General features: G+C 47.7%; 1 protein-coding gene across 27 annotated transcripts; it reads left to right on the top strand.

The window, feature by feature from the left end:
- Positions 1-48: 48 nt before the first annotated feature.
- On the top strand, positions 49-27,213 carry madd (MAP-kinase activating death domain). 27 transcript variants are annotated; one of them, XM_029846111.1, is made up of 38 exons: positions 49-513; positions 4,035-4,243; positions 4,697-5,335; positions 6,998-7,301; positions 7,480-7,611; positions 7,693-7,806; positions 7,891-7,971; positions 9,517-9,573; positions 10,226-10,398; positions 10,682-10,917; positions 10,992-11,148; positions 11,233-11,336; positions 11,420-11,619; positions 11,700-11,950; positions 12,162-12,301; positions 12,408-12,509; positions 14,103-14,162; positions 15,898-16,006; positions 16,104-16,290; positions 16,377-16,527; positions 16,780-16,983; positions 18,233-18,283; positions 19,404-19,507; positions 19,606-19,686; positions 19,807-19,965; positions 20,043-20,163; positions 20,685-20,747; positions 21,051-21,171; positions 21,259-21,364; positions 21,679-21,789; positions 21,866-21,973; positions 22,049-22,213; positions 22,285-22,357; positions 22,454-22,560; positions 24,309-24,317; positions 24,855-24,924; positions 26,261-26,307; positions 26,638-27,213. In XM_029846111.1, exons 2-38 carry the CDS (start codon positions 4,185-4,187, stop codon positions 26,749-26,751), a joined length of 5,070 nt encoding a protein of 1,689 aa, XP_029701971.1. In that variant the 5' UTR covers positions 49-513; positions 4,035-4,184; the 3' UTR covers positions 26,752-27,213. The 27 variants fall into 27 exon arrangements, with proteins under 27 accessions (XP_029701971.1, XP_029701970.1, XP_029701973.1 ...); XM_029846110.1 differs by having other exon boundaries at positions 19,606-19,689; XM_029846113.1 differs by lacking the exon at positions 18,233-18,283 and having other exon boundaries at positions 19,606-19,689.
- Positions 27,214-27,698: the final 485 nt, after the last annotated feature.

Genomic DNA, 27,698 nt, shown 5'->3' with positions numbered 1-27,698 from the left:
CATGACGCGTTTATAAATGGAATCGGAAGCGATAATCGACCTGTACATTGAGGGTGGGGGCGGCTTTCACGGAACATTATTCCAAGCCCCCAAATAAGACCGGACCGGCCCTGTTACACAACCCGCAGCGATCGTCCAGGCTGAGGTTCCGAGGCTCGGTTCCGAGCTGCGCGGGGATGATGATGATGAGGATGATGATGATGATGATGATGATGATGAAGAGGGTGTCTGGAGGCAGGCTGCAGCTGACCGAGCCACTCGATCACTGAGCGGGGAGGCTGACACTTCACGCCAAAGCGACGGGGCGTTCGGGCGGAGCAGCCGCATTTCCACTCACGGTTCCTCCCACCAGTGTTTCCGGTGGTCTGCGTTACTGCGAATGACAGAAGGCTGAACGGAGACAAACACCGCCGCCTCGCTCCCTCTGTGACCGACGGGGGCACCACCACCCGGGCCGTCATCAGCAGCTGGCTGCGCCCTGGACCTTAGCGGCTAATAGGCTAATGTAGTCAGGTAAAAAGATTCTCTTTCATTGCGTGTGCGCGGATTTTTAACACACTCGGCACGTTAATCCCGTCTGCTGGGCAATATCAAGCGCCGCGGCCAGCGCTTGTTTTCATGAAGATAATAACTTAAATTTGGCATTTCCGTCAACCTTCTTAGCAGCTAACACAAGGACGGAAGCTAACTGGCTAATCCCGCCGTGACGTACGAAACATATCGCTGCTAGCTCCGTCTAGGTGAGGGGATGCGTCCTTTGGGGTGTACGTGTGCGACCATTAAGGCCTGGCGGCTTGTCAAAACCATCAAAAATAATAGTTAGTAGTATTATTACACGCACGGCGTCAGGAAGGCGTTGGCTACGGCTCATGCCATTATTTGCTTCATCTAAACATCAAGGCGTCATTAGGCTATACAGTACCAGCTAGCTAGGCAGGTATTAACATGTCCTACACCTCCTTACTGACACGCACACGCACCTCGCATTCGCCGCGTACTCTCGTTTTAATGTGTAATTCGAAGCAACGTGAAGCAGTGTTTCCTTTTGAAATCACTTTCCCATCATATATACGGCATATATACGAGTGGGAATCTGTAAGGATTCACGCATCAAATGTACGTTTAAATGCCCACTGAGAAGACTTGTACAGATGGCATATAAATAAGCCATCTAATGGGGTTGTTGGATATACGTCGATGGTCCTGATGTTGCATTTTATGTAGATGGCAAAGTGTGATGGAGAAATGTGTAGAAGTAACACTAACTCTGCTTTTAACAGTCAAAACAAGCTGCAGACCATCAGTATGCAACAGAGTTGCACCAGCAACTTGGTTTTCCCAGGGGACTTGCAGAACATGCTGAACTTGATGCCAGCACTGGTGTGATTCCACGTGGTAGATGTGGAATTGGCCTCTTCTGCACGCCCAATATGACTTCACGCTGTTTATTGCGATTTTCAGGAAATGTTGTCCGTGATGGGTGCTGATGAATCATATTTATCTCCTCTCTGCACTTATATAACCAGTGAACGCCGCATGCAGAGGAGTCGAGCAGGCTCGTTTGTTGCCCCGTGAAGATGGCATATTGTGATGATTTTCATATCGCCTTTCTTTTCAAGGAGAAATGGCTAAACTCATTTGGTAAAGATGCTCTCTTAAGGTGAACAACCTCTCTGTCCTGGTCTAAAAATAAGGCTGGAGCTGTGTTTCTCTGCTGCCAGGTCTGCTTTCAGCTCCCTCGCTTCATAAATTAACCATTTTGGCTTTGCACCAACGAGGCAATAATGCTCCCAGACCTGCTCGTTGTTCGGCTCTCCTTCGGGGTTTCTTTTAAAGAGGGTGGAACTTAAACTATACATGTTTAATTAGCAGTGGCGGTTAATTCAGCAGGATTAATTGCTTCATATTGACAATGAGTGCATGATGCATTTTGTTTGAATTAAATGCCCATTGAGATTTTCCATCACGATCCGACCCCGTGCTTGAACAACCAAACCGCCCTTGAATAGCTGACAACCCCTCCGAGTGATGCTTTCTCCTCTAATGTCCGTCCCGTCCAGCCGTGCCTCCCAGCGACAGTGAAATGTTCTTTCCCAGCCCGCAAGCACGTGTTCGCTGTGACCTGATGCACAACCGTCTCCGCAGGTCAGTCTCACCCTGCTCGGATTGATGGGCGTCTCCATGTTTCCCAGCTTATTTCCACATGCAGGACCTCTGACCTCCAGCTCTGCTGACAGTAGACCAGCGATGGGAAGCTCTCGTCGCCACGTTCATTCCCTCTATAATTCCTCTATAATTCAGACAAATGTGCCCTCTCCGCTTCCCTGCAAAACAAAAGACAAACATGCCACCGTGACTGATGCAGCAGGGATGGAGCAATCTTCTTTATTTCGTTCTAAATGGGGGCCCTACATCTTTTGAATGGGTTGTCGTGCACGCGGGACGCAGCGTCTGAGTCACCCGAGTGTAATATGCAATTATGTGCACAAAATCCACCAACCCAGTTACAAAATGGTTTTGGGAGTGTAACATGTAAATGAAAAACATTCATTATGCAGAAGCCGCCTTAATAGGAGACCTCACGATGCGACTTATGGAGAAGGATGTTGGGTGTTGTGGTCGAGGAGGGCGCCACAAAGGTCTGTTGTCTTTCCACGAGTCACCCTGGGGCCGAGGAAATCACACGGTAGACTTATCTGCATATCGGTGCAGGTGTAGGCGTCCGTGTTTGTGTTCCAGGGCGTGCCTTTTGGAGATGATGGAGCAAAGGCTGGTGTCTCCTGCGGGACATGTCCTGTCGCTCGTCTGGTTTGTTTTCTTTACGTCCTTTTCTGGACACCCGGGTCACAAATTGACTGCTAATTGTTGGCAGCTCAGGTGCTTTAAATGTCTTCTATTGTTTTTGGTACCTGTGGAGGTCCACTCGAGTTGTTGGGAATATCCACGACCTGTTGTTGTGGCTGTCTTCGGCCTCCTCACTGTTGTCTCTATGACATTAGCCTTCACAAGCCACCAAAGGCTTGAGGACTCACACGGTGGTTTTTAGAGACACGTCGACTGCAGCTGAGTCTACAAATGTGGACGCCTGATGTGTTTAAATGGGGCCTGAGAGGAGAATGTGTTTCAGAGACTTCTGGTTTCAATCCTGAGTCACGTGCACGTGCTGGCTCCTCCGGCAGAATGAAGCATCTTGCTACAGCGGCCATTTTGTAATGGCGTGCATTCATCATGCTGGGAGGACGCTGCAGCGGGAGAGCGATGCACTGGAGACTTCCCTTCAGTCCCTCTCGTCTGACAGATCCACTTCCATCGACTTTGATCTGAGCCTCCGCAGTGAACACGTTGGGCTGGCAGATGAGCTGTAAACTTGTGCGGTTGTACGTGCACGCCTGCTCGCCTGCCGTGCACACGTGTCAACATTGTTCTCCTCTCCCAACAGAGCTTCATTTATCCTCCTCCTCATGTTTGCCAAAGGCCGCCTTTGATTATATCTGTGACTAAAACCTACTGAAGCGATTGTCGAGCTTCTCCAGATTCTGCAGGTCTCTAAGAAAACAGTTCTTCCATTTCGGTCCCTCACTATCTGTTGAACAAGGTTTATAATGTTTGACATGTCTGCATTGGTCCTTCTTCTTCATTGGTAAGAACATGAATACGCTGCCTCTCCAGGACATCGTCGTGTTCCAGTCCAGCTACACATCTGTCATATGTGATGAATTGGCCGATAAAAAGGAAATTGGATTTTGCCATTGGTAAATAATTCCTGTTTTCCCATCGGCGCACCCGAACCCTGTGCATCTTTCTCTAGCATGTTTGGTTGCTTAATTGGTTTTCTGTTGTGTCCTTGCTGTTATCAGTCAAGAGGGAGTAAGGTGCCCTCATTCAGCCGTTATCGACGCCTGAGATAGCGCAACAGTGTTCACAGCTGCCTGACGGAAACCAGGCTGCACAACTGGCATCCAGACCCTTTTAAAACTGGCATTTGTTGCTTGTTATTAACGACAGTGTTCCATCTTTTCCATCGTTTCTTACAGGTGAAGCGCTTCTAAACCGTCACAATGATCATCACAAGGAGGTTTCAGCTGCACACTTGAAGCCCCAACCAAGCCGTGGGAACCCACCACTAATTCAAGAGGGAGCGTAGATACTGAATGCCGTGACGGACAGGATTTGGTCTAATAAAAATGGAGAAAAAGAAAATGTGCCCTCGCCTTCTGGACTACCTGGTGGTGGTCGGAGCGAGGTAAGAGAGTCTGGAGTTCATGAGTGTATGCTTGGTAAATCCAGCTGTGGCGGAACTGACGCACTGAGGAGGAAATTGTCAGATTTGCATTGAAATCAAATCTCAGCTAAAGCCAATGCGTCCTTTAAGTCAAAAGGTGATCAACACTGGAGGAAACAGGGCTGGCTAACTGGAAAAGACAGCCCGTTTTCCACAATAGAATGTAATCAGCTTTTATTCAGGCATGGGAAATGTCTTTATAAGCAGGTCTGAAGTAGACGTCGCGTTAAGGGGATTAATGCTTTCATAAAGTTGTTGATCAAATGAAGGAGTCCAGATAATCTGTTAATTCCAATCTTCAAGCGCAAATCGAGCATTGAACGGCTGAAACGGGCGTTTGCCGCCTGGTCGTGAATGATGCAGATGTTCTGTTGTTCTCTGGTGTCCATATACGTTTGTCCATCTCTTCTCCAGACAACCAAGCAGCGATAGCTTTGCCCAGACCCCCCAGCTCCTCCGCCGGTACCCTCTTGAGGACCACCACGACTTCCCGCTTCCTCCGGATGTGGTGTTCTTTTGCCAACCTGAGGGCTGCCTGAGCATACGGCAGCGGAGGGTCAGCCTTCGGGACGACTCCTCCTTCGTTTTCACTCTGACCGACAAGGACTCAGGAATCACCCGCTACGGCATCTGCGTCAACTTCTACCGCTCCTTTCAGCGTGGCCACCACCGCGCTCGCGGGGACAAAAGCACCCACGCGGACATGGCGGCCAGGGGTGCGGAGACGGCCAGCGAAGGCTCCGATGGCAGCGGGCCTCCTCCTGCATTGTCTCCACCTAACAATGCTGAGGTGGCACCTCCACCCACCTCTGAAGAGGAGGGCGGCGGACAGTTGGGCGGCGAGCAGAATGCTGGCAAGTCCCCGCAGCACAGAAGAAGCACTGCTAAGATGGCCGCCCGGAACCGCTACAGCACACTGACCTCATTGTGCATCCTTAGCCATTACCCCTTTTTCTCTACCTTCAGGGAGTGTTTATATATTCTCAAGAGGCTGGTGGATTGCTGCAGCCAGAGGTTAACCCAGAGGGCTGGGCTGCCTCGGGCCACCCAACGGTAAGGCAGAAAGTCCCATGTTAAAGTTTATATCACACTCCGGTTGTTTGTGTGGCACTTGCAAATGATGCTAAAATGACTTAATAGCACACTGATGGGCACCATGGAAACCCAAATCCCATGTTATTAAGGTAATACAATTTTAAATTAATCCACAATATTTACTTCCATGCAAGCGTTCTTTTTGTTCCCTACATATCAATTATTCCGAAAGTCTATTGGGATTTGGAAATTAGTGTTCCAGCCTCCGAGCTAAGTGTCGTGGACTTGTAAATCTTTGCACACCTCATTTGCATTCATTGAAATAACGACGTGACTTGTATTTATGATGCTGATGTAAAATAACAGCAAAACACCATCATTTTATGCCATCTTGTCAGGCCCCTGTGATGTTTCCTGTGAGTCTCGCTGCACTTCTTGCTGCACGCCCATCTGCTTCTGTTTGTGTTGTAAAATTAACACGGGGGCCTTTGTCTGTGTCTCCGTGCAGTTTTGCAGGCCATCTGGAGCTTAGCTTTGTTTTCACAGCTAGCATTATGCTCTCACACCACCTCAGGAATAAAAACAGCAGCTAAAATATCCAGTTTTTCTACTGAACTATTTCTATTTAAGCGGGTGCTTCGTCAGTGTCACCAGCTGAATTGAATAATCACAAATCAACCTGGAAGTGTCGATTGCGTTTGACTTTTAATTGACATTGAGATCTATATGGAACCAGTGCCTCAGTCATTCTCACAGCTACCGGTACATGCAGGAATGCCTAATGCACAGTTAATCTCCTGTCTTGACACTAATATGCTGAGCACTGTGGCAGCGAGGAGACCTTCTAAGACCACTCGAGCTGAGGCTTAGCGGTCTGGTTGAAATGTGCTGGGTCTTTGACAGAGAAATGGAGCAGCCTGTGTGTAATGGCTGCAAGTGAGGTACTGACAGATTGAGGTCTCAAACTGCCTTTGGACAGCAGCTGCAGTTGGTGGGAGAGCTCCAGTGGGCTAATGATTTATCTCTGCCTTTGACACACACACACACACACACACACACACAGATTAAATAGACTAGAAAGGGTTTTATGATTGTCTCAGAGTGGAGGCTTTTCTTGTCAATACAATACTACTTAAGAGCCTCTTGTGTTTTCTCATTTGTGCATCACAGGAGTTATTAGATTAAACCCTAAACCTAATTTTAATGTGGAAGTGACTGTTGAATGAATCGATGAGGGGGAAGCATTTCTGATTTTATCAATACTAAAAAGATAACGTGAGGTGGACAACGAGCCTTTTAGCAGATGTGACAGTCCTCAGTGCTACATGAAGCTCTTAAAAAGGCCAGTAAGCCACAGCAGAGCAACAGTGTGAGGACAGACACCAAAGAATCCACCCTGGGGCACTTTGGGAGGAGAATTTTTCTCTGACAAGTTGTAATTTGTCACAGTTCTATATCTGGAAGTTGCATCACCAGCACAGGCACATTTCAGATGCCTGCTGATACCTCACCGTCCAATTAAGATATGTGCTTAGTTTGTTTTTTCACCATCAATGGCAGTTTTTTTTTTCCTTTTTCTACCATATAAGGGAGGAAAAAAAATAATTAAGTCATAGTGGTTGTTGAGATCAACATAATTAAGGATGACGACAGTAAACATTACATTTTGTTTTTCCTCAGGGACACCATGTGGCGTGTGTTCACCGGGGCTCTGTCGGTGGAGGAGAAAGGAAGCCAGCTGCTAGCCGACTTGCGGGAGATTGAGTCCTGGATGTACAGGCTGCTGCGGTCGCCTGTACCAGTGGCAGGCCAGAGGCGTGTGGATGTGGAAGTCCTGCCCCATGAACTCAAGCGGGCGCTCACCTTTGCCCTGCCAGAAAACTCCCGGTTCTGTTTGGTTGACTTCCCGTTGCACCTTCCACTGGAGCTGCTGGGCGTGGACGCCTGTCTTCAGGTTCTCAGTTGTGTCCTTCTAGAGCACAAGGTAAAGAATAGTGGAATACTTGTCAAAGGAAACATCAGAAAAAAGGTTATGTAAAGCCGTGTTGGGCTTTTGTGGATGCCATTTTTTATTTTGCTCCCTGGAGGATGGGGATTGTGATCGGTAATTAGCAGCCATAAATAAACTGGATGGTTACACAAAACCTTTGTCTTGTTATCAGGTCATTCTTCAGTCCAGAGACTACAATGCTTTATCCATGAGTGTCATGGCTTTTGTTGCCATGATCTACCCTCTGGAGTACATGTTCCCTGTCATCCCCTTACTGCCAACCTGCATGGCCTCTGCTGAACAGGTGATTAACGCACCACCACTGCAGAAGCTGTTCGTCCTAGCTGTACATTTTTGCCTAACTGGAATTTGTTTCCTGCCACAGTTGCTTCTGGCCCCCACTCCCTACATTATCGGTGTCCCGGCCAGTTTCTTCCTCTACAAAGCCGAGTTCAAAATACCAGACGACGTGTGGCTTGTGGACCTGGACAGCAGCAAGGTCACTACATCCAAATATTCTTTTTTCCTGTTGCTTTTTTTAGATGTAACAGTTCCTATCTCCATTATCCTTTTCTCCCTACAGGTCATCGCGCCCACTAATGCCGAGATTCTTCCACCTCTTCCAGAACCTGAAGCAATGGAGCTGAAGAAGCATCTAAAGCAGGTACTGTGCGTGATTAGTCCAGTCACTCTCGACTGTGTTGGTGTCCGATCGAGCTGAGTCATTTTGTTTTGTACCTTGGCAGCGAGAGGGACAACTGGTACATTTGAACATTGGCATGACATTTCTGCAGCATTGTACTGGTCTGGAGCCAACTTCTTATGTGTCCAGGAATGTTAATTTAACACTCCTACATGACTATGAAATTCTCTTTCAGTATGAAGAGTAGGGACTTCGTTCCTCACCAGTATGTATTCTAGACCCAGTGTGAGAGCATCTGAATTGGAACCTGTCATAGACTAACATGGACATGTGTTCTTTTTTTCCCCTTTTTCGTTGCATGCTCTAGCTCTTGGAGGTAAAAATGACACCCTAGGACCCTGATAACAAGAACCCCTTTAGAATTAACCGTTAGTCACCGAGCTGTCCCCTGACCCAGTTCTCTAACCCACCTGGTTCTGATTCATAGATGCCCCTCTTCTTTTTGTACTTCCACATTAGAATACTACTGGTTATATGATCACTGAAAAATTTTAACAGTAAAAGACACTCCTTGTACGAAACCATTCATTTAAAAATGCACCTTAGCTCTTTATTCTTAATGTGGAAGCACAGACAATATTAACTGAAGTGATAAATCAGATGTAAATAACTGGATTGAGACGTTTGCGTACGCACATTTAGTTTTCAGTGTGAATCAGAGCCAGTCCTCGGTGTGGTTGTGTGTTTAGCAGCTCCCTGTAAGGATGTGCGAGCGAGGTGCTGGTGTGTGGGAGTGTGCCGAGCCTCAGATTAACAGTTGCCTACTTGGAAACATAAGTGATGTCTGTATAGAGAGGCTGTCACAGTAAATGATTGGCTGATTGTTTGAAGACTGCGATGCCAATGCAGAATGCTTCCTGTGAGTCTCTGTTGGTCCGATTACTGGTATATTTTTTGCACTCCTTCAGTAAGTTGTGTGCTTTAAATCTGTAGATGTTAAACTCTCCTTTAGTTGGTGGTTGTTACTGTGCAATTGCCTTGAACAGATCTGCCTCACCACTCCATGGTGCCCTCTGGAATGTTCCAGTCGTCACCATGAATGGGGTTCATTTGTAATTCTGTAGGCGATGTCTTGTTTTTGCCACATAATTACTTTGCCACATGTTTCGATGAAAACAGTGTAAACACATCTGTCCTCATCTGTCTCTTTCATTCTGATTTAGTTTTCCTGAATCTGTTGCACTGCAGGCATCCGCCATTTTGTCAGTGCAAAATGCAGCCTTATCTTGCTTATCTCCTTTCTTGAGTAAATTGCATTATTGCGAATGACATTCTTAAAATAGAAATAGCATCATAGTGTTATATTAAATGTATTTGCGTCAGCAGAGTGTTCAGTGATGAAGACAAAATGGAAACCTCATTTTGAAAGGAGATAAAGATAAGAAAAGGAAAAGGTCATGACGGCGAACCTTCTGTCATGTACTATTCCAATGACCATCACTGAATCATCCCAGGCCATCATGTGATTGTCCTCCCATTTTTTTCTTATTCTTATCCCCTCCCCAGTGTCTGGTCAGGTTGACCGTGATCACCCAAAAGCAGATCTTCTCATCTGAAAATAAGGTTATCGTTTCTCCTCCTGTGGAATGTGTAATGCCCCTGCACGGAAAAATAATCTCTCCCACATGTTTTGCTTGTCACTACTTGTTTCTCACTCTTTAAGACTTGAATCAAATGCATAACAGCGCCTCCCTCGCGTTGCGGGCCAGTGTTTGAGACACCGCTTAGCTCTGGCTTCAGCATGACTGAATGTGCGCACATCTGTCTTGGCATCAGTGAGTGTCCTCCTAACAAAGAAGATGTGATGAGCTGGTTGACGACATCAACATTCACTCTGATGCAGAAACTAAATGTTCCATTATGCTAAGCTAAACACTGATACTTGAGTCTGCAGAAGATCCCGCAAAGCAAATCATGCATAGCGACTTATTCCCCTGTGCCCTCCTCTCGGAAAGGATGCACCCATCACTGGCATCAACATGCAAAAACACTTCAACCCGGCACCTAATGAGAACAAAATTGAATCAGCTGCTTAAATGAATCACGAAAGTCTTGCTGGAGACCATAATGACTGTAGAGATGTGTCCCAACCTGAGTGTACTCGGGTGTGTGTACAAAACAATATGTTGATGCCAACGGTGGGAGTGGTCCTTTAACTTTTCCACCCCGTCTTATTCCACCGCTCCTCCTATAACTTGTCATTTCATTCTTCTAGGCTTTGGCCAGTATGAGCATGAACACGCAGCCAATTCTGAACTTGGAGAAGTTCCAGGAAGGTCAGGAGCTGCCTCTGTTGCCGCCAGGACGTGACAAAGCTTCACCCTCCTCTACAGAGTTCAATCCTCTAATTTATGGCAACGATGTTGATTCAGTGGATGTGGCCACCAGGCAAGCCATAAATGTCGCCTTCTATAATCGCCTGTATTGACTGTTTCTGTGCTAGTTCCCCCAGTCAGGTCTGGTGTACTTCACAAAGTGATAAATTAGAATCCTGACAACACAAATCTCTTATCAGGCAAATCAGTCTGAGCGTAAAAAGCATTCTAGGCAGCATCTTAATGTAATTAGACTATAAATTATTACAGTGTAATGGTTCTTTAGGTCTTTTCTGTAGGACAAATTCAGTCTGCATCAGTGGAAATCTTTAGCTTTTTTCCCCTCTCTTGTCCAGGGTTGCCATGGTTCGATTCTTCAACTCCTCAAATGTTCTCCAAGGGTTTCAGATGCACACTCGCACGTTGCGTCTCTTTCCCCGACCCGTGGTGGCGTTCCGATCATCGTCATTTCTTGCTTCTCGGCCAAGGCGCTCCAGCTTTGCAGACAAACTCTCTCACACCCAGGCTGTGGAATTCTTTGGAGAATGGGCTCTAAATCCTTCCAACCTCGCTTTTCAGAGGATACACAACAGTAGGTCATATTTACAGAGAAAAATCCACTTCCTGTGTGCAGTAAATGGTGAACTTTTATCCTGCATTTTTCAGACGTGTACGACCCATCACTGATTGGAGACAAGCCCAAGTGGTATGCTCACCAGTTACAACCAGTGGTCTACAGAGTGTACGATGGAAGCTCCCAGTTGGTTGAAGCCATGGCTGGTCCTTTGGAGGATGATGGAAATGAGTCGGACCCCACAGACAGGTGACAAATTACCAGTTAGTTCTTGGTGTGTTGTGTCGTGTCAATTGAGGCCTGTGGATGATAGAATTTGTTTATTTATTGCAGCGGGAGTGACAGCGACGCATATGACGACTCCAGCTCTTCGTATTCCTCCCTCGGAGACCTTGTTAGTGAGATGATCCAAGGAGACATTCATGGAGACACAACCAGTAAGCTGAGGGGGAGTGAAAAGTGCCAGTTGAGCAAAAATGTTCCATTTAAATCCGTCTAACATTCCACCCTGCTGTTTTAGGCTTGGACCCGCCTACCCATGCTGCACTGGGAGACGCTAGCGAGGTTGAATTTCAAGACTTCAGGGAGGTCAATCACGGGTGTGATGGTCCCCCCAGTGAAGAGGGAACCGGCGAGCCCTCTGATGGACAGCCCCTCCGCTCAAGCTCCAGCACAACAGCGAGCTCAAGTCCCAGCACAATCATCCAGGGAGTCAACCATGTGTGTGGCCCTCCGGCGAACCGAGCGCTCACCTGTGGAAAATCATAAGGCTTCAAAATGACGTGTTGGTATTTTCACAGGAGTTGGAAGCACCTGAGATGGAAGCGTCGGCCAGTGCTGCTCTGCAGAACCCTGTACCTGCTCTGTGCAGTCAGCCGTTCCTCAGACCTCCTGCTGATGCTGGCCTGGTGGAGCCAGCTGGTAAAAAGCAAGAGTATGACAACCCATACTTTGAGCCTCAGTACGGCTTCCCCTCAGAGGATGACCCAGATGCGGAGGAGCAAGTGGAGACGTACACGCCGCGGTTTAACCAGAATCTCAGCGACAACAAGTGTGTTTACTCTGAATTACATCATTCTTGTCCTTCAACTTAAATACCGACCAAACCCAGCATGTTGAATCAATACGCCCACTCCCGGTGATGGCCAATTCTTGGCTGTGATTGAGCTGCCTTTCCAGCACTTTCAGTACAGGCTGCATGCGTCTGTGTCTCTAATGCGTGATTTGAGTGTTGCTTATGTGTTTTCTTGTGTTTTTAAAAGGGCACAACGTCCGTTAAGACCAAGTAGCCTGAGGCTTCCCGGAGAATCTGACGGGGAGGGAGACTCCCGCAACAGTTCGCCAAACTCCACCATTTCCAACAGCAGCAACGATGGGTTTGGAGGACTGATGTCTTTTGCAAGTAAGAAAATATGACTTCAGATAATTAAAGCCAAAGAAAATAGCATGAGGCTCAGCTGCTGTGTGGACAATGCTGATTTTACTCATACGTTTGCTACAACTAACAGGCAATCTCTATAAGAACCACGGCACCAGTTTCAGTCTGTCCAATCTTGCACTTCCCAACAAGGCGGCGAGAGACAAAGCGACGCCTTTCCCCAGTCTGAAAGGTAGGACCGACGTCCCACCAATGGAATCGGCCTGTGTTTTTGGATTTCCTTGTTGCTTAATGTCGATTCAAACATATTAAGCAGTGCATTATTGAATTTGTCATTTTTTTTAAGGAATTTATTTTCCATGTTTTCGATTGAAGCACTTTTTACATAATCTAATTCTCAGTTAATATAGGTCCTATAATCAACCTATTCTAGTTCATCGTACAGGACTTGCAGCCTGATTTGCTAACCCCGTGAGCCAGCTCATGGTTAATCAGTTCACCACCGTCTGCCTTTTTTCTTGGTTATTTTTGGGGGCTTAAAGAATACTTCACTATTGATATTGAGGAGGAAGTGGAGCAAGCAGGTTGGTAAAGCTGTTTTTGTAGCTTGACTTATTTTCCCAACGGCTTGCCAGAAAAGATATGGCACTATTATACAGGAGAAAATTGGGGGTATATCGATGTTTTTCTCTCAAGATTAGGATGAAAATCCAGTCAAAACAGACTTCAGGACTTTTCTAGTCCCCATGATATTAGTGAGGAAGTGTTTACCCTGCAGTTCCACGCAGACAGAAGCCTAAACACACCAAAATGAGTGTAACCATCGTGGCAGCATATGTTCATATACTGGAGGCCTAACTATGCACTGAGCAAAGCTCAATTAAACGAGGCACAAACAACAAGGCTTAAACATGGAATTCAAAATGAAATAGTCGGTCGTGCATTGTCTTTTTGAATTCTGTTGAGGATTTTCACTTTATCTGAGAGGAAACAGGTGACGCATGGAAATCTAACTCAATAGCTCCACTCCATGTGGAATAGCTGCCATAGAAAACACCGTGTTCCTTTGGTGACCATGTGTTTTGTCTTTGTCGTTCAGATCCACCTGACAACGTGGGTATGTTATGTCTGGTGTGATAGTTTTAGCCCCCTGGCCTGGTACTTACTTTACCCTTGACGTGACCTTCACCAGTCTCGCACCCTGTTTCTCGACATAGGCTTAAATTCAAACGTGTCTGCCTCCCCTCCTCTCCTGGATCTTTGTGTGGTTAGTCTAGTCTCTGCTGTGGCATCTGTACAGCCACACTGCAAGAGGAGAGATGCTCAGTCTTGTAACTGTATATTGTAGTTGATTTATTCTGGTTTTGTTTCAGCCTTTGAATGAGAACGCTCCATTCTGAGTGAATGGGGTTGGTTTCCTGCCCCCTGACCTTTACGTTTCTTGCCTGGCTTGCTTGCTTTCTCTGTGGATCTTACTGTTGTGCTTTTTCCTCCCCTTTACGGTACTATTTTTCTTCAACAAAATAGTAATGACGGTCAATAGTAATGAGATTTGAGTATTGAGTATGTAATGATTATCTGTTCCGTAGTCTCTGCATTCATTTTTCATATGTTGACTCATTAATATGGTGAAAACTCATTTTGAGGGTTGATGCAGCCATCAGATCATATCGTCATCTTTCTTTTCCGTCTTCCTTTTGATTTTTGAAACACCGTGTTGAGTCTGTTTACATTGTGTTTTGGGTTGATGTTCAGACTGGTGATGTCTGGGCCGGTGTCCCTCTCTGTCTATTTTTCCGGCACTAATTCTGGGTTTTGTGTGCAGTATTTGGGCTAAATTCTCTAATGGAGATAATTACAGAGGCCGGCCCGGGGAGCGGAGAAGGTGGGTTCTGCCCGTTTATCGAGTGAGCTGCATGCTTCTCCAAGCCAGTCAACTACATCTCCCAGCATTCCCATCTCCCTGTCTGCCTTCATTTCAGTCACAGTGTCATCAACAGGTCCAGTGGCCTTTCCATTCGTGATGATCCTCCTAACTCAAATTGCTTCAAAATCAGCTTCAAAACCAGAAAAAAGGGCCCTAACTCAGTAATTACAGAAAAAAGGGAAGCAATCCGTTATGCAACTGTCGTGCACGGCGCTGAAAATGAAGCTCGACATTGGAGGCACCGAAAACGGTCGGAGCTGCTGTTTTTCTTCTCTTCCGTCCTCCCACAGAAGACAGAGGGGGCTGGGATCAATCACGCTGATAATTGTGCTGTACATAACGAACAATGCCGTACTGGAAAATTAGGGCTTTTTAAAGCGAACTGGTGAAAACGCTTTGTTTTCTGGTCGAGGTTGAGTCATTCAGGAGGCGGGAAGAACACGCCTGGTGTGCCACCATCGCGGCTGTTTGCATCACGTATGAGGGTGCAGATATTTCTGAGGGATGTTTATGTCGCAGACGCTGTTTTAGAATAAATCCTTAAGATGAGCAAGGATAAATAAAATAACAATTGTTCTGTCAAGCAAATGTTGGCGTACGAAACACAAGAATTTTGTCCCATCACACGGCAGCAGGAGTGAAAAATGGAGCATCCTCTTGTTAAGACTGTCCGCTCACAAAAGCTTTTTATCTTGTCTTCAGAAGCAGTTCCGCCTCCATCTTTTCATGTTTTAGAAAGAGAATCTGGAAATAAGTAGACTTTGATCATCTGTCTTTTATTTGAGATGAATTTCCACCTCGCAAAGTAGAGCCGTGGAAATTTATTAGAATCATTTGGATGAGTCATTCAGTTTTTATTAATACTGAAGGGTTATTTTACATCTTCCATTGTATCGAGCGCAGATATTGCATCTGCATCATGTTGCATTATATTTGCGGCTGGAGGCATTTATCTGGATTAGCTTCATTACCTCTGCCGAGGAGGTTGTGACAGCCGCCGTTAATCTGGCTATTAACGAAGTCGAAAGTTTTTAATGGACAGCTGATTACATTTTGGCGATGTTCCAGATTCCGGAGAGCCTTTAACCTTTTGATCTTCCAAAGCCAAGGGGCTTTGATCATAAGGCCAACCTACTATCTTATGTAATCTAGTGGATCTTAGGGTTGCTGAGCCTCCTGCACCTTCCCAGGAACATATCAAGATTCAGACCAGCGTCCCCTCACAGCTCATCCGCACCTCCTCTTATTTTCACTCATGCATGACTTCACTGATGTCACTGCTGTGCTCACCGTCCTCCATCTGACCTCGTGCCTCCGCTGCTGCTGCTGCTGCTGCTGCTGCTGAAGTGTGATGCCACCGCCCTGGGTGCCCTTCAGATTCCTGCGTGTCCCCGTTTGATTTGTCCTCCAACTCCCTTGTTTTGATAATGGACTGTAGCACTTCTTGCAGCTAGCCTGTGTAGCGCTAGACAACCTTCAGTAGAATCCTGTTGTGTCTGTCCTGCTCTCAGAAACATTGTTTTGTACTTGACATGCTACCTTTTAACATCGTTTGGAAGATGCAGCGCAGGTTTAGACTGCTACGTTTACAGTTGATTACCTTTGAGGGCCCCTCTGGACATTGCAGTTTACAGTTGGTTTATGTGATCTTGTGCGGTGTCGAGGAATGTTGTTAAAAAATGTTCCCTTCCAGGTGCACGTGCACCTCGAGCACTGGTGGATCAGAAGTCCTCCGTGATCAAGCACAGTCCTACAGTGAAAAGAGAGTCGCCATCTCCTCAGGGAAGAGTCAACAATACGAGGTTAGATTTGGGATCGGAGGGACACGTTTATGTGGGTGTGAAAGGTCCTGAAGTGCCCAGGAAGTGGGACTAAAGACAGAACCTGTGCTGGTTTCAGCGAGAACCAGCAGTTCCTGAAGGAGGTGGTGCAGAGTGTTCTGGATGGGCAGGGAGTCGGCTGGCTCAACATGAAGAAAGTGCGCCGCCTGTTGGAGAACGAGCAGCTCCGTCTGTTTGTCCTCAGTAAGCTGAACAGAGCCGTCCACACAGAGGAAGACGCCAGACAAGAGATCATTCGTGATGTGGTGAGACCATTTTGGAACGTTTGGAACGCTTCATCACTGCCTGCACGTCTGTGTCAGAATAACAGCTGAACACTTTTGGCTTTCAGGAGGTGAGCAGAAAAGTGTACAAAGGCATGCTGGACATCTTGAAGTGCACCGTTTCCAGTCTGGAGCACTCGTACACTAACGCAGGTCTTGGAGGAATGGCCAGCGTCTTCAGCTTACTGGAAATAGCGCGCACGCATTACCAAACCAAAGGTATAACGCATATATTAAACCATAAACTCTGGATTGTCTGATTCGTCCAGATTAGTTATAATAGAGTGCTTTTGCTACTAATATTTTAATCAATTTCTGCCTTTTTTCCCCCCAAATTAACTTGACGCTACATGTTGATTTAACTAAAACCTTCGCTAACGCTGTAAAGCACGTCGGCTATTCCAGTTTAACCCTTCTCATATTTTCTTGCTCTGTAATTCTGTCTTTGGCCCCTTCATTTCGGTCACTCAGACCCAGAAAAACGCAAGCGAAGCCCCACAGACAGTGTCGGCAGCCCGGGCAGCAAAGAGAGTCCTTCGGCTCGAGCGGAGACCAGCAGACCTCAGGGCTTTCTGAATATGCCCCATCTCCAGCTGCCGCACCACACCACGGGCAGAGGAGCCCGCCATTTTGATACCCGGAGTCTTAACGAGGAGAACTTTATTGCCTCGATTGGTGTGTACTTCACTCCAGCAGCGGTTGCATGTGCACTGTGAGACCCTCCACCTGTTTCCTACAAGCTCATCAGCCCTCTGATATGAGTCCTCCAGCCGTCTCAATACAAGTCCCCCTTCATGTCCCCAACTGAGTCTAACAGGTGTTGCAGTATTCCATACACTTTGGTCCGTAGCAGTGATGCTGATCACTTTTGTACCTAATCAAAGATAATTGTCATTCTACCACGCGATCACGATTATTTCTATACGTTATTTCTATACGGTAATTATTTCTAACCCTAACAGCGATTCGATTAGAAAACTGATTCCCGATTTGAGCAGGCAGGCCCAAAAAAGTGTCTGGAATCTGTTCCTGTGTTCCAGGCTGGACTGTGTCTGTCTGTGTCCCTGTCCTGAAACATCTGTGTGCGTCTGCCTTCCCTCTGGAGTGTGTTTGTCCGCTTCTCAGCACCTTGAATGCATGTCTCTCTCTTGGTCTTCCGATAATAAATCTGCAGTAGTGGACGAGGGAAACCACAGGATCCGCATTGGTACTGCAGGTTTTTCTTCCAGACGCGCTGTAGTAAATGGCAGCTCCCTTCGCTCTCAGCATGGAGGGTGGAAGCGCCGCTCCCCTGTAAACAGTCCCAGGGAAGAATCCAAAACACCTCTTCCTATTGATTACCAAAGCAGCGGCTGTCTCAGCCAGTCCTCCACGACTCTGAGCATTGTCCTGGGTCTGTATACGGGGGACCCTCTCAGTTAACCACCCTGACACCCCACCTACCTGCTCCCCTCTCTTGTTAGAAGTTGCACCCTCAATTCTACAGAATGCTTTGAGACTTGCATCCCAGCTTCTGCAACTTGCTCCATCTCACAATCTGGCTAGTCAGCCTCTCACAGCCCATCCCATGCTCCTTTTTTCTGACCCAGCCATCACCCTCTGTCTCACCTTTGCTCTGGAAAGCCAGACAAATGGTCAGAGCCAAACCTTCTGATGTTCTGTGTGGCTCTCCAGGACTTTGGGCCACGCTCATTGGGTGTGTTGTAAGGTTATCCAAGTAGCTCCCGTACACACCGGATCCAGCTTGTCGACATTCCGAAGCCCAGCTACGCGCCGACTTTACAAAACACCGTTTATTGACAGATTTCAATGCTTATTTTGTTTTGGTTTTGGTTTAATGCTCATCCGCCATACATGCCTTTTCAGCCAGCTCTTTGACTCTCTCTCTGTCTTTCTCTCCTTGCTTGCAATGCATCTTGGGTAGAATTGTGGAGCAAGCACCAGGATAATCAAAAAGCTATGGAAAAACCACAGAGTAAGACTTTTCACACACCAAAGAAAAAAAAAGACAAGGATCAGAATCTCCCTCCTCGATATCTTATTGCATGAATAGGAAAATAGAAATGCTCTCAAAAGAAAGCACAAAAACATGATGTGTTCATTTTTACAGATGATGTTTTGGGGTCATTTCAGTAGAGGAAAACCCTGATGTGTCCAGTTTTGTGTTTTCTCAACATGACACTGCTAAATAAGGTTTTTTTTTTTTTTTTTTTTAAACATAATTCTGGTCAATTTTGAGGTCCATTTATTTACTTGGAGCCTGTGAGCAGGTTTTACTGCCATGACCTGGGTTTTGATGTCCTGTGAGGACAAATGAGAATAAACCTGGACCAGAAGACAGTCCGTTTGGGTCCATGTTTCACCAAAAAGGGAACTTTACGGGGCTCATGTTGTCGTTCCTGAACAGCCTGTCCAGTTCCAGAGAAAACCAATCCCTCTGCCTCGCTGCCTACTGTATCTTTGTGATTCTACACTCAGTATTATGTTGCTGCTGCAACGTTCTTTTACCACTAAGGGGCACAAAGTGTCAGGATCTCTTCTTGTCTGTTAAGGTGTTTACGACCAAAGTTTAACCCCCCCCTCGAAGCAGAAAGTGTCTGTTTTACTGTGTGCATGCCTAACTGCCTGTGTCTGTCTGCTGGCTTTTGGGCCAGATGTGCAGCATTGACTTGACTCTTCATGTTGCTCTCTTGCAGTTTTGTTTTTATTTCAATCCTCCCCCAGTTTGATGGCACGCTCTGCTTGGCCCTCCTCTAACTTCTCTGCCTGGTCTTGAAAAACCCTGTTATCTGTTTATTAGTGTATAACTCTGCGTTGTCTGCAGAGCTTTATTTTGTTGGACTAGCTGCATCACACTTAGTCTCGTATAACTGAGATTTGACCTGCTTCAGATGACCTCACTGACGAGAGCTAGTGTTCTACTCTTACTCTGCTTTGCTGTGTCTCTAGTCTAGTGAAGTGTCTCTATCAAGGCTTTGGCACTTTAGGTGGACGTTGCATCACTGTTTTGCTGTGTTTTGCTTGAAGCGCGTCAACTCTCCCTAAGGTGACACAGACCGACTCGATAGAGCTGCTCACGGGTGTCTGTCCTGCAGGTTCTGAGGGAGCCAAGCAGCAGCGCCCCCTGGTGGCAGATGCAGAGGAGAAGAAATCGCAGATCAGTGCTGATAGTGGCCTCAGCGTCACCTCTGGATCCCAGGTTGTTGTCAGTTTTTTACACTGGTACCCCCCTCCCCCCCAGAAAGGGTGTATTTTTACTTTTTAACGTTTTCTTTTCATTTTCTTTTGGGTCTTCAGAAAAGCGACACGGAGTCGATAACGAGCTCCGAGCCGCCCGCCCTGACGAGAAGCACCAGCCAAGACTCAGAGGCCAGCACAGTGGTAGGGCACAGCCAACTCGCATCGTTGTGATGTTTGCGGTGGTGCAGTCCTCACCTTGTCTTCAGTCCGCACCCGCGTTTGTTCAGGTGCTGACTCTAAACGGTTCTCTTTACCCAGATAAGCAATAGTTCTGGAGAGACCCTGGGCGCTGACAGTGACCTGAGCAGCACGGCAGGAGACGGGCCCGCCGGAAGAATCGCTCCACATTTAAATCAGTCCAGAGGGACGCTGTCTGACAGCGAGATTGAAACCAATCCAGCCACCAGCACAGTGTTTGTAAGAGCTGGACTCTGGACGGTGCTGAGGACCCGTCTGACGAGGGTGCCGGTCATATTTCCTTCTTCTGTCCACAGGGGAAGACTCACACCCTGAAGCCAGGCATCAAAGATCACTCACACACCCTGGCCAAGGGTCAGCCTGCACAGCCCCTGGAGGACATCAGCATGAGGATTTACCTCTGCGAGGGCCTGTTGGGTGCGTTCTGATCTCTAAGAGAATCTTTATCAGAGAAAAGGCTTTCAGCCTAACCAGCACTCTTTCTATGCTAATTCTTTGTTGCTCAATCTCTTAATGTAAAAATGGCCAACTCTACGCTAAAGATGGAAGTCAAATGGGACTTCTTTTAACTGAAATTAACAAGTGCAAGATAAAAGACAAGGTCACCTCCTGATGTGACTTCCTGTGGTCCATTGTTTGATTTTAACCAACAAATTTACACGAGCTTCCGGGAGTTAATAGAAACGCACATAGGTGGAAAGATAAATCAGGAAAATATGAATGTTACAGAATATCCAATCAGGGTTATTAAGCAGACCTTCAGTATGTGATTCTGTGAGTGGAAAGTCATCATTTGGACCAGAACTTTGCTCGTTTACCTGCTTGTTGTGAGGCTCCTGCGGCTCTTCTGGTGTTTGCCATTAATCCCACTCCCCTTTTCACCTAACCCCCCGCTGCTCTCGCTGCTTCCTGCTGCTCCTCTTGGGAACATCTTCCAGGTCGGGATAAGAGCTCCGTTTGGGATCAACTAGAGGATGCTGCCATGGAAACCTTTTCTCTAAGTAGGGCTAATTTTCATGCTTTTGCCCTTTTCTCTGTCTGTGTGCCTGCGAGTGTCTGTTTTTTATATAAACTATCTATGGGTCTCCTGTTCGGCCTGACGGAGCTTTGGGAAATTTGGTCACGTTTCTTCCTCTCGGAATGGGAAAACCAGAACGTCTCTGTGATAGATTGTCTTTGAGTTCTCCTTCTCAGTTGAGACAAATCAAGTTGAACCTTTTTTGTTTGCGTGATGCTCATAGTGTGGACGGTCTAATGTAGCTGAATGAGTCCCAACACTGCACGTCCACGTTCCCTGTCTTCAGGTAAAGAACGTTCCACGCTGTGGGACCAGCTGCAGTTCTGGGAGGACGCCTTCCTGGACGCAGTGATGTTGGAGCGGGAGGGGATGGGGATGGACCAGGGCCCACAGGAGATGATCGAGAGGTGCAGGCCGAGTGTCAGATGGTGTGTTTGTGTTCCCCAAAGATAAAGCAGCACCTCTGTAATCCTCCTCCTCCTCCTCCGGCACAGATACCTGTCGTTAGGAGACCACGACCGCAAGCGTCTGGAGGACGATGAAGACAGGCTCCTGGCCACCTTGCTGCACAACATGATTGCTTACATGTTGATGATGAAAGTACGGTTGCATGATCACTTCTAACCATCAGGATGCTGAAAGGTGCAGCGGTGCACGGAAGGTTTTCACCAGAGGTTCCTCCCGTCCTGGGAGTCCTTCAGGAGGGTCTCGTGTGCCTTAGCAGAGCCGTAATCCTGCTCCCCCTCACTCTCTGAGCTCTTCAGGCAGGTCTTTTGACCTCCTGCATCCCGTTTTTGCTCTGCTAAGCACCACGAGCTGTCGGCCCTTATTTAGGGTGGGAATACTTTCCGTGCCCCCTGCACGCTTCTGGACAGGGAACGTACGTCTGACCTTTTGTTTTTGTTGTTGTTTAGTTGAACAAAAATGACATCAGGAAGAAAGTGAGGCGTCTGATGGGGAAGTCCCACATCGGCCTCACGTACAGCCAAGAGATCAATGAGATTCTGGACAAACTGGCCGACATGGTGACTGTTTCTCCCCCCGGGAATTCGCCGCGTCCAGCCTGCGTTCCTCATTTCTAATTGTTCGCTGCGTTTCCAGAACGGCCGCGAGCTTCCCATCAGGCCCAGCGGGAGCCGTCACATCAAGAAGCAAACGTTTGTTGTGCACGCCGGCACGGACACCACAGGCGACATCTTCTTCATGGAGGTGCGCCGGCGCTCTCCCCGTCCTGCTGAATGATTCACTCGCTCCGGTTTCTGAATGTGAAAAATCCCCTCTCAGGTGTGCGACGACTGCATAGTCCTGCGCAGCAACATCGGCACGGTCTACGAGCGCTGGTGGTACGAGAAGCTCATCAACATGACCTACTGCCCCAAGACCAAGGTGTTGTGTCTGTGGAGGCGCAACGGCCAGGAGACGCAGCTCAACAAGTTCTATACCAAAAAGGTCAGGAAGTGCACCTCGTTGTTGCTGCCGGAAACAATGATTCCACACCGACGTGTTCTCTCCCGCTCTAGTGTCGTGAACTCTACTACTGTGTCAAAGACAGTATGGAGAGGGCTGCAGCCAGGCAGCAGAGCATCAAACCAGGTATGTGGAGAGGTCAGAGGTCACAGGGGCTCTGCCTCACACACCAGGACGTGGGTGCGCTGCTGCCTCCGCTGTGTTGACTCTGCTCTCCTTCAGGTCCAGAATTAGGTGGAGAGTTTCCTGTCCAGGACATGAAAACTGGCGAAGGTGGGCTGCTGCAGGTCACGCTGGAGGGAATCAACCTGAAATTCATGCACAGCCAGGTAAGACGCTGGTCCCACAGCAGGAACTGGCCGTCGCACATCAGGGCATGGAAACGATGAACCGAAATCACTCCCGGTTGCTCCGGTCCATCTCACCCTCATCACTTTTCTGCCCATCGCTCATATTTGCCTCGTTTCCTTTCACCTCATGACCTCTTCCTCTACTGTCTTTCCAACAAATCTGTGGTGACATGTTAGATGTTTATCAGACATTAGACCTCTCAGATTTCTGTCCCTTAGAGGAAGACTTCCTGTGTCTGCGTTTGCTATTTTGGATTTGCTTTTCTCCTCCCTCCGTCTTTGGTTCTGTATGTGTGTGTTTTAAATGCATGCACTTTATATATGAAGGCATTCTTACACACAAGATCCTGTTGACATCTGTGGTGCGCCGACCTCATCGTTCATTTGCTGTGTGGGAGGAGCTGAACTGTGTGTGTGTGTGTTTGTGTGTGTGTGCAAACAGATCACATAGAAGAAAGACTTTTCATTAATAATTGGCTATTTAATAGCAACCTTTACGTTTGGACCCTTTAACATCACCATGTGTTTTCACATCCGTGCAGGTAAACTCGGGGGGGGTGGGGGGGGGGGGGTTGTTGGTAGACGTTCTGCAGTTTAGTTCAAGCACCCTGCAGCTAGCAACGGCTCGCGTACCTTTTTTTTAGTTCTCAGAGCTTTACTGGGTACAGATGTAAATGTAATGTTCATCTGATGGAGGCTGAATGGTGGAAGGCTTCTCAGAAACGTACCCGATAGATTCCTGATTCCTCTGGGTTCCTCCTAGTCCAGATGACTGAAGGCGTGTTTGTGGCTGCAGTTGTCAGATGTCCAGTGTTGCTCCTGCTCCTGGGACGTCTCCATCAATCCTGAGCAGCAGCTCTGGATTTACTGTTGAAGTTAAGTCAGTGCTGGAGGGGGTGCCGGCAGCTCAGTCAGCAGGAATCAGATTTGTGGTCGCGATGTCACGCGGAGGCAAACTTTAGCTGCATGAACGGCATTCTCTCTCCCGGGTCGGTTGCCGCGGCAACCTGCGTCAGCGACCTGGTTCATGACAAAGGAACCAGCAGACTCTGGAAAATGTCAATCACCAGAGAGCTCAGCTGGACGCATCTGTGCACATGCACCACGCCTGCACTGCAGGGCCCCCCCCCGCACACACGCGCACACACACACACACACACACACACACGCGCCTGATCACGTTGTCCTGCAGCCGACAGCTGAACCCTTAAAGTGACATTTGGTGTCATTAAGCAGCAGAAGCTCCGGCAGTAGCAGAGGTGTCTGGGATGATGAGTGAAGACCAGCTCTGCGTGAGCACTCGGGGGTGTCTCAGATGGGGGGGGGGGGTTCTGCAGGTTATGATGAGTTCAGGCGTGGACTTTAGAAATCTGGACGGCTCTCCGGTCCGTCCGTCAGTTGCTGCCCTGGGGTCAGTTCTGTCGGTGTTGGTGCCTGCCCTCGTTGCTGGAGGAGGAGGCATGGAGGGCTCTGAGGGGGGTTAAAGTCCAGGAAAACAAAGGTGAATACAGCCCTGTTGTTTTTCTCTATATACTTCCCGTTTCTTTTCTTTTTTTTTTGTTCTTGGGGGAGGGGGTCGTGATGGACTCGTATTGGCTTTGGGCCCGATTCCCGGTCGAGTGGGCTCTCGTAAGCGGCGGCCCTCTCGGAGTGTCGTTGAGTGTTTGTGCTCTTGTGTCCGATAATAATCCAAACCATTTCTCTCCCATGCTCTCTCCCCCTGCAAGGAGCGGAAGGTACACAACCTCTGCTGTGTTTGCTTCTTAGCAATTACATCTTATTGGGTTTTCTTTTCTCTATCCTTTCTTTCCACCTCTGTAGCTGTCTGGCAAACCTAATTTTGTGTCCTTGTCTACATTTTTATATGGAACTTCCATGTATGCATCATATGGGCACTTGAACTTGTTAATTGACCTAATCCTGCTGTCTACATCCAGAGATTAGACCCCCCCCCCCCCCCCCCCCCCCCTCCATTTTGGATACATTTCACTGATTCCAGCTCTGAGCAGATTAAATGTATTCCTCTTCATTACCTGTCGCCCATGTATGCGTTGGATCATGGAAACTTCTCATAGCGTGCTTCTCTTTTCTTTTCGTAGCGCTAATAGCTTGCATTCCACACCTAGCTTTTTGTTAACTTTCATACTGAATAAAAAGTTTACCGTGGTAAATAAGTATTTTTTTTTTTAAATATGAGGTGTTTACTTTTCATCCAGTGTTGTTGAGTTAATAATGTTCTGTCTTGTTTTGTTTGTTTTTTTGTTTGTTTTTAGGTTTTCATAGAGCTGAGTCACATTAAAAAGTGCAATACAGTGAAGGGAGTCTTTGTCCTGGAGGAATTTGGTAATTACACCATCCATTGATTCTAGGCCTGTACTCGGCGCGGCAGTAACTCAGCTTCACGGCTACAGCGTCTGCGGGAGCTAATAAGTACTCACTAAATTGGATAATGGCTCTCCTGGAGGAGTAACGGCTCCGCTGTCTGTCTGTGATCACACCAGTGTTTTCACGTGGGGGTTTGGAGAGCAGGAGACGCCTCGGCAGGATGATCCAGAGGGTTGTGAAAGGAGCCATTTAGGGAGGGAGCGAGCGAGGAGCCGTGGGCAGAAACGACTAGAATGAGTTATTCAGCTGCACTGTTTTCTGGTAGAGGCAGGAATAAAATGATCTTTGTAGCAACAGTTTTACTTTACAAGGGAGCTTCCTGTTGTGAACGTCTGGGGACTAGCACCACCTACTGGCCTGGAGAGTTCCAGCAGGTCAGTCTGTAGTAGTCGCACCTTTAGGGGGACGAGTAAACTTCAGGTATCTGTCATCTAGCTAATTAGCCGTCAGACCTAGGCAGGGCAGAGCTGGTGGGGCTTAGAGGATGAGCTGGTAGAGAGCCGGGCTGGGTTACTGCCGTGTCTCTGTGCTGCTTTTGTAATGTTGCCCTCATCTTTGCCACTATGAAAACCTTCATTCTCCAGCAGGTAAAGTGTTGCCACCTTTCTTATTCAGACTGGTTTTACCGCTCCTTATTTTTGATACTATCACCCTTTCATTCATTCTTTCATTCATTTTTTCCCTGCCACCATCATTATTTCCCCCCTCTGCTTCCTCCTCCACTTTCATTTCAGAGAACATCTCATCTCATTGGTATCGGGTGGGGGGGGGGGGGGGGGTCTGTATGTTGGGAAGCGGAGATGTTTGGTGGCGCTGTTTGTTTTTGTTTATTTCTTTGGGTGGGTTCACATCTGTCCATCCCTTCATGTCCTGCTACGGGTTCACAGTTACTAATGAAAAGTCAAGGTGTCCCGCGGACAGCTGCTCTTCTGTGCTTTAAGGTTCACTTCACTGGGTTTGGAGGGGGGTCAGGCTGGGGGGGGGTCCCTGGGTCCCTTTTCTGTTGCTTATTTTTCATTTAAAATCCCCTTTTGATGCAAAACATTTGTGCCTTTGTCCATTCTGTGGGCTATGAATGTTTCATCACCAGCCTAAGAAACCACAGCAGCAAAGCTGGGGCCTAAACTAGCGTGCCCCCCCCCCCACCCCGTGTTCTCCAGGACACCTTCTGCCCTCGCCTCATTTCCTCTTTACTTTCAAAGTTCATCCTTTTGTTCCCTGACGTTCTCAACAGTTACTCACTTCTGTTCCTGCTGCCTTTGAATTATTTGTCTTGTCTCTCGCACCGGCATAGTTCCTGAAACTAAAGAAGTGGTGATCCACAAGTACAAGACCCCCATGGTGAGTCCCCCCACCCTACCCCCGGAGTCTACAGCTTACAGATCACCTTTTCACAGGACACAACTCCATTTTTTTTTTTTAATGCAAATGAGATTTTTAAGGTTCAAAAGCTCATTTTTTAAAACGTAGCCAACATGTACAATAGGCCTGTCTCCACGGCAACAGTCCTGTTGCTCTGTCCTGTTGCACAGTAGCCTGGAAGGACAAACAGGTGTCACTTACCAGAATTTGTCTGTAATCCAAAAGGTTCCAGTTGATTAATGTTGTCCCCCAACAGCCACCGTAGGTCCTCCGACGCCTCCTCTTCACCCTGTCTTCTCCCTCCTGCAGGCACATCAGATCTGTTACTCCGTCCTTTGCCTTTTCTCCTATGTGGCGGCGGTGAAGGGGAAGGAGGCTGAAGGAAAACCCAAGACCCTGTCGCCGAGACCCCTTCCCAGCTAGTCTTAACCCTTCCTGCCCCCCCCCCCCCCCCCCCCCCCCCAATCCCAGTGTGCCTCTCTACTTGAAACAGCGACAGGACCACCAGAACCCTCTGACAATCCCTAATTTACTCTAAGCACACGGCCGTCTGCTTCCTCCTGTTTGTACTTTTTTCAACCTCGACGTGTTGATGTGTTTGCCTGGATGTTGCGTAAATCCCCCCCCGCCCACCCCCGCTGTCGTCCTATAGCTAAGTGTTTGCCTGGGACCCTGTCCTCCCTCCCGTCTTCTCATGTTCCCAGCTGGCGTGGCAGATTGGGAGGTGAGGGACACCCCAGAGGCCACACAGTGCACGCAGGTCCCGTGCACGGCCTTGGTCAGCAACTACCCCCCCTCCTCCCTCCCTTGTGAGCGATCCTGTGATCATGCTGTGGTTCCTGTAAAGTTCCAGTCAGTCCAAGGTTGGTTCTGGACGCCCCCCCCCCCCCCCCCCCCCCCCCCCCCCCCCCCCCCCCCCATAGTGCAGAACTTTCTGTGGTGAAACTGCACCAGAGCACCGCATGTAGATGCTTCTTAAGTGTTTGGAACCCTACAATAATGTGAGTGTTCTCTATATCACCCCCCCCCCTCCCCCGGCCTGAAGTCATTGTTCTAGTTCTGCTGTAAAACTTCTCGTTTGTGGTCCTGTTGGTATCCATTGCATGTTAATGAGGACTTGAAATAAATATTATATATATTTCTATATATAGTATTTATTTAATATATGCCAGTACACATATTTGCTGTACATTTCTCTGGAAAAATGTTACAAATGTTTGCTAGATGTGCAATACATGAGTAGTTAGCCATTGCCAGCTTATCTCTAGTGACCTGGCCTACAGGGTGACGAATGTAAGGACCAACTTTTTTTTGTACAGTTCCTAACGAGCGGAGTCTGTCTCACCATTCGGGTTGTTTGGAAATTTTGA

Source organism: Takifugu rubripes, chromosome 13, assembly GCF_901000725.2.
Source record: "Takifugu rubripes chromosome 13, fTakRub1.2, whole genome shotgun sequence".
Classification (NCBI taxonomy): Eukaryota; Metazoa; Chordata; class Actinopteri; order Tetraodontiformes; family Tetraodontidae; genus Takifugu; species Takifugu rubripes.
This window is presented reverse-complemented; position numbering and strand designations above follow the sequence as displayed.